At 36.4% G+C, this 10,260-nt stretch overlaps 1 protein-coding gene across 1 annotated transcript; it reads left to right on the forward strand.

The window, feature by feature from the left end:
- The first annotated feature begins 2,100 nt into the window (after positions 1-2,100).
- LOC107548868 (WD repeat-containing protein 74-like) lies at positions 2,101-4,706 on the forward strand. Its single transcript, XM_016229704.1, has 6 exons — positions 2,101-2,299; positions 2,390-2,491; positions 3,358-3,514; positions 3,750-3,892; positions 4,080-4,133; positions 4,301-4,706. The coding sequence occupies exons 1-6, from the start codon at positions 2,189-2,191 to the stop codon at positions 4,472-4,474; spliced, it is 741 nt and encodes a 246-aa protein (XP_016085190.1). The 5' UTR covers positions 2,101-2,188; the 3' UTR covers positions 4,475-4,706.
- The last annotated feature ends 5,554 nt before the right edge of the window (positions 4,707-10,260 follow it).

Consider the following 10,260-nt stretch of genomic DNA (forward strand, 5'->3'; position numbering starts at 1 on the left):
TGTAAGTATGTTTTTTATACATAAGAATTTGCCACTTATGATTCAAACACCAGTTTTGAGCAGTGTAGAGTAGCACTTGTTGTTTGTAATTTCTCCGATCACAAATGCAGACATGGTTTTATGTTTACGCGGCGCGATGCAATGCAACACGTAAAAAGACAGTATTAGTCATTATGATCCATAATTATGTTCCCACTGGATGCAACAAATGCCTCGTTTATAATGGGTTTTAATATTTTTGTCTTGTCGCTCCGGGGACACGGCATCACAGTATGGTAAGATCGTAACATTTCCGTCACACGCTTGAGGTATACAGCCAATCACAACGCACTGGATAGCTGGCCAATCAGCGTACACCTCGCTTTTCAGAACGATGAGCTTTGTAAAAATAGACGCGTTTCAGAAAGGCAGGGCATAGAGGAGAAACAATAATGTACAGTATGTGGAAAATAATGTGTTTTTAACCTTAAACCACATAAACACATTTCATTACACCAAATACACAAAATAATGTTCTTTTTAGCAGCATCGTATGACCCCTTTAAAGTGTAAACCATAAAGAACATAATTGAGAAGATGGGATTTAATTATTCATAATTATTTTGTTTAATTCTTTTAATTTATAGTCACTCCTAGTTTCTGTAATTAAAACGTTTGAAAATGAGCAGCTAAGTATCAAAATTATCTTGGGGTCAAAAAGGTTAAGAACTACTGGTTTATAGCAACATTAAAGGGAAACTTAAAAAAATAATAATAATTGAGGCTATTCACCTTCATGTTGTTGAAAACCTGTCTGACTTTTATCCATGGAAGACATTTCCCTAACATTATGCCTAGCCTAGACCCTAGTCCCTTTCTTTGCTAGTATCTAATATATTTTGTGTTTAAGTAAAAAAGTGAGAATTATAGGATAAAAACTCCAAATAGAAACAGATTATAATAATTTCATCCAACAGTAACTATAATCGCGTGACAACATGCGGAAACTCGCGCTGATGTTTAGCGTCAGTAGACCCAGTATTAGTGGGGAACGGAACCAAAAGTCCTCAGGTTGCGCGTTACACCCGGACGTAGTTGTGTGCGACAGTAACGTGGAGATCTATTTTCATTTAGTCAGTAACTCCAAAATCACTCGTTTTCATTCAAATGGCTGCTAAAAGCCAAATATGCTCAATATGGCTTGGATCCGAAACTGGAATTTTAAAAGGTAAGGCGTTTTTTACCTCTTTGTCGACATATTGTACACTTTTTCTGACTAGCTAGCTAGCCATGTTTAGTACACGTGAGTTGGCACCACATATGTGCCATTTAATTTGCTTGAGGGCCACTGAACTAATGATTTGTTATTATCCATATTTCCTTGAAATGTCTCTACTTAAAAAAATTTAATGCAAATCAAATTGCAGGACTTTTTACTAAACATTACAATGTAAAAATGCAGAAAAAAAATGAAATCAACACCAATCTCTGCATCTAGAAATGAATCCCAGCAGATTCATGGTGAATTTCAGGAACAAATGTAATAAATTGATCAAATAATACAACTTTTGTATCATGTAGTCAGTGTATATATAGGCATTATATTTTTCACTTGATTTGTTTATCTGTTGCAGTGATAAAGTAGACATTAGGTTGCCTTTCTGTACAGTACAGTAAAAAAGGATTTTGTCCCCATAATATGATCCCATAAACAGCTCAATATCACAGAAAATATATATTTAATTTTTACTGCCATTTATCACTGTATATTAATTATAATGACATGATCTTCAGAAATGAACCAGTCAAAAGGAGTTTCTAACAGTTGCGTATTTATTATTTGCGTGTATATTTGTTCATTTTTATTTACTTATTGTAGGTCAGATGAGGAGTCTGACTGTTTAAAAGAAATGGGAGAGGATGTTTTATTGTGCTGTTTTCTGTCTCTAAAACACTAAAAACACATAAAGTGACCCAACACTAACTATTTTACTTGTTCCTTATATAGCTAGTAGTGTAGTAGCAGTACTGCTTCTACATTTTGAAGATTGAAGATTAGAATTGAATAATGTATGATGATCTCTTCATCTTTATGATAATTTTGTTGAGTCTTAAGATAGATGTGGACTTATAGTAAATCTGATCCTCAGCCACCCTCATCTGTCTCTGTTCTTAGGTTGAGGTAAATGTTGGAAATGGAATATGCAGAATGCAACAGAACCCATCACAGCGCCATCGTGTGGCTACAGGGGGTAAAGAGAACCCGCTGAAAGTTTGGGATCTGGAGAGACCAGATAAGCCAATATTCACAGCCAAAAATGTAAGGCAGAAGAAGAAAACTATACGCTTTTTAGCCCCCAGTAGTTGATTTCTGTGTTTCAAGCTCTACCTTTTTTCTTCAATCCGTCAGGTAGCCCATGACTGGTTGGATATGCGAGTGCCCGTGTGGGTGAGAGACATTGGCTTCATCCCAGATTCAGATAAAATAGTCACATGCACCGGACACCAACAGGTTTGTCTTTACTCTGGCTTTATCCATGCGTGCTTGTCTACTGTTGTTTCTTACAAGGTATCTATACTGGACATCTGGAATAAATGTAGTTACTTTAGAAATATCATATATCAGATTTTTTGTTTACAGTGACCATCTGAAATTATGTACACTATCATTCAAAAGTTTTACCAATACTGCATTTATGTGAAAAAAAAATCAGTATAAACCGTAATACTGTGAAATATTGTTTAAAATTAAAATAACTATTCGAATACATTTCAAACAGTAATGTATTTCTTTGATGGCAAAGCTGAATTTCAGCAGATGATCCTACAAAATTCTTTTATTATCAGTGTGGAAAATGGTTGTGCTGCTTAATATTTTTGTGGAAACAATTATTTTTTTCAGGATTCTTTGATGAATAGAAAGTTCAAAAGAACAATTTTATTTGAAATTTTTTAACATAAAATGTCTTTACTGTCACTTGCCTTTTTTAACTGAATCAAGTAAAGTAATGAATCATTTTAATACAAAATCATGTAAAATAATCTATATGAAGTCAGTATTTATACTAATTAATTTCTGTTTGATTTCATTTATTTGGTTTTACTAAGCCTTCAGCTTGTAGTTGATTGGTTGGTGTAAGTAAAACACATCCTCAAGCCATCATCAGCTGTTTTAAAATGAAAAATGTTTTGTTTGTTAGATTTAATCACTATGAAAGATCCTGAAATAAATTGTGAGCTGATCATGTTTTTGCAGCTTGTCGCTAACCCTTTGCTATTGTATTTATTAATGTCTTCCTTTGTGTCTTAAGGTTAAAGTCTGTGATCAAACATGACTCAAAATATCTTGCTCTCTCTGTTCTGCTCCTCCTCCGTCAGGTGCGCGTGTATGACCCCTCGACGCCTCAGAGAAGGCCGGTGTTGGAGGCTCGGTTTGGAGAGTACCCGCTCACTGCGCTCTCTCTTCCTGCCAGCCGGGGCACAGTGGTCGTGGGCAACACTCACGGGGAGCTCGCCATCCTTGACCTCCGGAAAGGTAAGCAGTAGGTGGATGCTCCATTTATTTTTTCTCTTTGGCAGGTTTGGATCTGCACAAAAGCGATTGTTTTGAACTGAAGCTCCATTGCTCAGGGCTTTTTGTCCTGGATCTGTGTGTTCCAAGTATAAAGGATGTATTTGGCCAGCCGTTCTCCGTATATGCACTGCATCATTATTGAACTTCTAAGAGTGTTGTTTTGTCTGACCCCATTTTCTTCTCTCTCTGCCTGCAGGGCTTGTGTGTGGGTGTCTTAAGGGTCTGGCGGGGGCAGTGCGGGGGTTGCAGTGTCATCCTTCCCTCCCATTGGTGGCCTCTTGTGGTTTAGATCGTTTTCTGAGAGTACACAGCCTGGAGGACCGTTCTTTACAGCACAAGGTATGAATGCACAAGAAAACAGTTTTTTTTTCTCCATTCTCCCTGCACTTCTTCTGTCTCATTCTCTCTGCAGATTTCTGCATAGCCCCTCTCCTCTTCTTTCCATCTGATTGCATGTACCATATAATCAGAAGTGCCTCCCACTCAGTGTTATGTTTGTATAAATGAACATATTTTCTCTGTGCAGGTATATCTGAAGTCACGACTCAATTGTGTGCTGCTGTCTAGCAGAGAACTGGAGGTAAGCGGCGGTTCAGTGTCAGCAGGAGCATCGTTTTGATGATTCGCTTTTATATAACTGCCTATCAACAGTAAAAACAATGGAAGTTGCTTTCTCGTTGATGCCTTTATACTGCATCCTAATGACTTTGTTAAACGTTTGACTCTTTATGTGCTTTTCTCTTATAGTCATCAAGTGCTGATGATAGTGGAGATGTAGAGGAGGTGAAAGCAGAGGAGGATGAGGTTTGGGATACCATGGAAACAGTGACGGAGAAGACAAAAAAGAGGGCTGCCCAGAAAGACGAAGCAACTGTTACTGGAGTAGATGGGAAAAAGAAAAGGAAACTAGTGAAAAAGTGATGTAAAGTAATTTCTAATGGACATTTTTATCATTTTATATACAGTTTATGCCTTGAGTAAAACTGTATCAACAGTGGCCAAGAATAAACTTAAACCTGAGAGGCTGTTTAATATGGATATATAATAATAGGTGCAGGTCATTTTTTTGGTCCATTAAGTGAATTTGAACATTAAATAATCTGAAATGTGATTCTAAAATTGCATTTGAAATGTCAAAACTCTGCTTAACTGGAACAAGTGAACCAGTTTATGTAAAAACAATTTGTCCCGTTAATCACCTCATTTCTATATTGAACAGAATTTAATGAAGAATCTGTATACCATAAACGCAGAATGTTTCAGAAATATGTGTTCATTCATCATTTTCTGGCTCAGTTGAAAATGTAATGTAACATTAGAAGTGTGCACTTAAGAAAATATTTTCTACAGAAACCCCAATTAAAATGGTTCGGCCTGTTGTGTGTTAAAGGCTCTAAAATACTACTTTATATGAAGTTCAAATTCTTTCCCAAGGCCTATTTATAGTATCTTTTTCACAATTAATTTGATGTGCATTTTACTTAGATAAGAATAGAATTTTGAATCTGTGCTGGTCTAAAGACCTTGACTTGACCGTGAATGACCACACATACCTGTGCTTGTGTGGGTGTGTGTATTACACATTGCTTTATGCACACTTAAACACACCCTATTCTAGCCTCTCTGATAAGATAAGGGACATCTTGGTTAGCACTGAAACTGTCGACTTTGTAAATGAGAACATTAGTAGCTAATGACTGATTTGTGAAGCTGTACATTTCAAAAACATTACATTTGAAAGTACTGTTCTGTTAACTTATAACTAACAAGGAATCACATAAAATTAGAAAATAAATTCTGTCCAAGCTTCTTGTATGGTAAAATGTACTTGTAGATCTGATTATAGACAGGGATGTTCAAGGAATGAAATGTTTCCATGTGTAAGATTTTTATGGTGTTTAGTGCATCTAATAACTAAGTGACACCTTCAACGTGACACATACTTTACCATGGAAACATTTTAAAGGAGCTGAAGAGCAAAGGGCATAAAATATAGAGGGGGTGACGAAGTATGACAACATGAACTGAACTCTGAGACCTTGCAGGGTGGAGGGGCAGTATTCCTGACTGCTGACTTGCACTAAAAAACCAGAAGCGTGACTTTATATGCAGGACGACAGCCTCAAAATTTCCTGTATGGTTCTGGTAAATTTTGAAAGCCAAAAAACATTGCATGTTTGTGGTTTGACCCTGTGCTCTATAACAAGGTCGTAACCGCTGGAAAGATTTCATTTCCTCTTGATTTCCTCCTTTAAAGTGAGGGAAATAGCTGAAATTAACCCCAGAAACAACCATCATTACATTACACATCATGAAATGCATTTATCTTACAGGCCTGTAATTATTTAAGCATTTTCCAACAGACTGAGTACAATGTAAGATTGTGTGTGTTTTTTCATTATTATTATTTTACTGTAAATCCAGTCCCAAAACTCTTTATCGCTAGAAACACAACAGATTTCGACCCAATTACATCCAGACTTCCCTCTGCCTAGGGTACTATATTATGTGCTTAGATTGGAGTATTTTGTCATGGTACAATTAATTGATGCGCCATTCTTGTGTTTGACAATCGAAATTCCTTCACACAGTGTGCATTTCTGTGCTCTTTAACCTAACAATGGCAATAATTAACCCTCTCTTATGAGCATTTTATTATCCTGTTATAAAGGCTACTTTTTCATTCTTTGATCAATGTTTAGAGTCCATAGTCTAATTTATCTATTCTAATCTTGCAGCATCACCTCATGTTGTGCCATTACCAGTAATTAAGATGTTGACCTACATCACACATTTACTGATTTATAAATCAAGCCTTAGTGACTCACAGCAGGTGAATATACCATATGAATATGCAAAAAATAAAACTTTATAATAGTTTTCGTGATATTTAAGAAACAATTATCTGATTCTCTAAAAAATAAGTTAACCCGTTGCGCCCTCTAGTGGTTTATTGTGTTTATAGTAAACTGGCAAGACGTCTGTTTGGCCCACAACATTTGTATAGTCCATTTTAATGAAATGTGTTGCTTTGAAGTGTTTTAAAAATATAAATGTACCTAAAAGCATCCAAAATAGATTCTTAAGATAGAAAGTGTGTAAGTCCATAGGAGTCCAGGATGTTGGATTTGAGGGGCAGGGCCAAAAAGATGTTAAATATTGACAGGGAGTGTAATTATTAACTAAGCTTCAACTCCAAATCACTTTTAAACTGGCCTCTCTCGGCCTGACATAGCACTGCTGACCGACGCTCCCCTCTCACCTGCTGGCTCTCTCGTCGTGCTGTCACTAACTTTGCTGTTTTCAGTTCCTTTTTCATTTTTTATAGCCATATTTTGTTATGCTTCTGTTAATTCTTTAATCTCTATATTCAGAAGATTTTTGTTTGCATCGTTTCTCTTTTTTTTCTGATATGGACTCCCACGAGGAAGAACTGTGAATGTAAGTAACTCTTTATTGAAAATAAAGTAATGGGTGCACATGTAAGGAACATGGAATGTATCATTTTTGAGAAGTTGTATAAATATTTGTATAAAAAACCCAGCAAAATTTATGTGAAGTTCACATCTTTGCCTTGCCCCTCTGCAATTACGCTGATTCATGTAGGAATTTTCAATGTTAACTTCTGTCTGTTTATTTGTAAAAGGCTAGATTAATATCCTAATTTAAATATACCTGCATTGTCTAACAAAATGAAGCTAATGCTTTTAAAGAGGAAGGGAAAAGAATGCAAAAGGCTTGTGTTCGGCCTTCAAACATTCTAAACATTACTTTCCAAAAACAGGATCTTACAAAGATCAATTACAAGGGTGTAGAGTAAGTTTAGTCTGAAAATCTTTCAACTTTTTCTTTTCATTAAATGAAGTCAATTGCATGTTACTGAAATTCAGTCAGTCTTAAGTTGGCTCAATTCATGTTTATACAACAGTCACAATTTAATGTAGTGTCATGTCAAATTTTTAGCTGTTGTTTTCTTTTCTACAAAGTAGATTTGATCAAATACATGAGTTTTACTCCGATATCAAGTACCACAATTGGGAATTGTCATAAAAATGAACCACCTACATATGTGCATGCCATTGATTTTCTCTCACCCTACACAAATGTTGGATACGGCGCAGGGATGAGAAAGATCATGGTGGATTCAAAAGATGATAACAGGAGCAGATAACACATACTGACTCATGTGCTGTGTGCCCCTTTAATTGCTTTATTATGCTGTTTTTCCAAAGGTAGCAAGGAGCAGTGGGAGGTTTACAGCAAGGCAAAGTCTAAAATATGATATAAATGAAGAAACCAAAAGGAGAGAAAGAACAATATAGAGAATGTGGGATGGGTAACTCATGACTAAAAGGAAGCGATATCTACGAAATTAAAACTTAGGGACATAAAGGCACATAAATTATTGAGCGACACACCCTTTTCTCTCTCAGCCCATACACAAATTCTGCCGAGCACCCTCATGTTGACTGCCATCATAAAATTGCTGTTATCAAGATCAGTCTTAGCACTTTGGACGCGCTGTTGGCCAATAATGGAGTCTATGGCATGTCATAAAGATGAGAAAGAAACGAGAGGTCAAAGTCATGAGCCAACAGAGGAACTCTCACATGTGCTTAATGGCAGTCATTAGCCATTGTCTGAATCCTGATTTAACCCTCTAACTTGGTTCTCTGTGCTTTCATTTCAGGTGGCACCGCTTCTTTTTTGGGGGGGATCTTCTTCTTTTCTATTCATTTATTTATTTTTTAGAAAACTTGAAGTACCCTATAGTGTGAGAATGGGACATAGACTAACTGTTGTGTGAGAATGAGTACACTTCCTTCCGCTGTCCAAAGGGGGAGCACTCCAAAGATTTGGTGCTGACTGGTTGTAACAGCAACTCCATGTGGAAGGTTTGTGACTTCCAGTGGAGCTGCTGTTGCGTGCAGATAGTCACCTTTATCTCCTTTGGTCCTGCATGAAAATACAGTCTTAATTAATTATCTGGATTCAATTTATGTGGCTGTAATTTCATATGCATGTTGGTGGAAAGCATGTTTAACCCAGGGTCTAGGACACAGGGTGATGACCTATGAATTGACAGCCAGTGTTTGCAGTCCAGCTGCCTGTCAGTTCTGTAGGCCACTGTTCTGTTTATCCTACTAAAAACACACTGATTTGCACAGAGAATGCAGGGCATTGTATACATGTTGGACTAGAATTTTTTTTTGGTAACATTTATGTATATGTTTTGATGTAGTTATTACAACATGATTTATTTGATATTATATTTACTTATTCGTTTTATTTTACTGTATTTAATTTCATTTAAACATGACATTATTTCAAAATAAAGTTCTTTGATATTAAATAAATGTGACTTTCACATTATATGTAATTATGTGTTGTGCCTTTGCTCTCACTCTTTTCATGATATATCTTATGTTTTTTTGTCATCTTCTTTGCATACATTTCATTTATACATTATTTACACCATTTTCCAAAATCAATGTTGCCATGACTTAAGATCCATTCACACCAAGAACGGTAAGAATAATGATAAATTAGCTATATAATAATACTACACTATATTAATACTATAATGGCATCCACACCAACGCACGATGAAGTTCTGTTTATTATAGGCACACACCTGCTGCTACAAATGCTCAATTTGGATATTGATTGGTTGTCAAAAAATTGCTCTGAAAGTGATTCCAAATATTGTTCCTCTGTCGTCATTTTATAGTTGCTTTGTAGATTTACCTTTTCCAACAGAAATAGAAAGATGATTAAATCGTTACAGTTATCATCCTTGGTATCAATGGGCCTTTAGTCACAGTTTGAATGAGCCATTGAAAAGAAAGTATGGTCACTGACAAAATATGCCACTTCATCTACAAACAACCTGATTTCCTGTAAATATCAGCCTGCTTTCACTTTCATTGTTTTGCCCAGATTCACCCCCGCCTTCCAAAATGTCAGGGGAGTCTTAGATTTACACTTACCAACATGTAGGGACAGGTCATTGAAAATGTTTCATTATAAGATTGCTGATTAAAAAATATATAAATTAGTTAAATAATGTTTTTTTTTAATTGAAAACTTGTTTGTCTGCATCCCGTTCTGACACTCTAAGGACACAATTGAAGCATTGGGAACTCCCTGCAAGCCACAGAGAATTCTGCAGACTTTCATTTTCAGCTCTGATACTGTGATATAAAGAGGCCTCTTGTGTTCTTTCTTGGGTGATTTACTTTTGTTGATTGTAAGCCCCAAACAAAAGATTTCCAAATAATTTGTATCTTTCTTTTCATACCTAAAGTTTCAGATTAAAAGAACATTATAGAGTCTTCACTGAGTGTAGCGGGTGACAAGTATCATTTCCTATGATCCCCTTATGACAGTGTCACATTTGGCACAGACTCAGACCAGCAACTGCACTCTCCTGAAAGTCCAAGACAAATATAGCCGTCAGCCAGTTACACACCCCCACCCCATCCTCAAAAATAGGAACATTACTGTACTTACTGGAAGTTTGTCATGTGAAATTCATTCTATGTTTGTGGAATGAAGTTGCCATTGATTCAATATATATATATATATACTAGGAATTAGTGCTCTGCATTTGAACCCATCCAAAGTGCACACACAGCAGTGAACACACACCCGGAGCAGTGGGCAGCCTGCTTTCTGCTGCGGCGCCCGGGGAGCAATGGGGGGTT

This window comes from Sinocyclocheilus grahami, unplaced genomic scaffold (genome assembly GCF_001515645.1).
Source record: "Sinocyclocheilus grahami isolate Dianchi unplaced genomic scaffold, SAMN03320097.WGS_v1.1 scaffold356.1, whole genome shotgun sequence".
Classification (NCBI taxonomy): domain Eukaryota; kingdom Metazoa; phylum Chordata; class Actinopteri; order Cypriniformes; family Cyprinidae; genus Sinocyclocheilus; species Sinocyclocheilus grahami.

What these genes read in the sequence shown, in the direction of transcription:
- LOC107548868 (XM_016229704.1), top strand. Translation starts at nt 2,189, where the DNA reads ATGCAACAGAACCCATCACAGCGCCATCGTGTGGCTACAGGGGGTAAA. An exon ending in CATGCACCGGACACCAACAG is followed by an intron (nt 2,492 to 3,357) that starts GTTTGTCTTTAC and finishes CTCCTCCGTCAG; the next exon opens with GTGCGCGTGTATGACCCCTC. An exon ending in CATCCTTGACCTCCGGAAAG is followed by an intron (nt 3,515 to 3,749) that starts GTAAGCAGTAGG and finishes CTCTGCCTGCAG; the next exon opens with GGCTTGTGTGTGGGTGTCTT.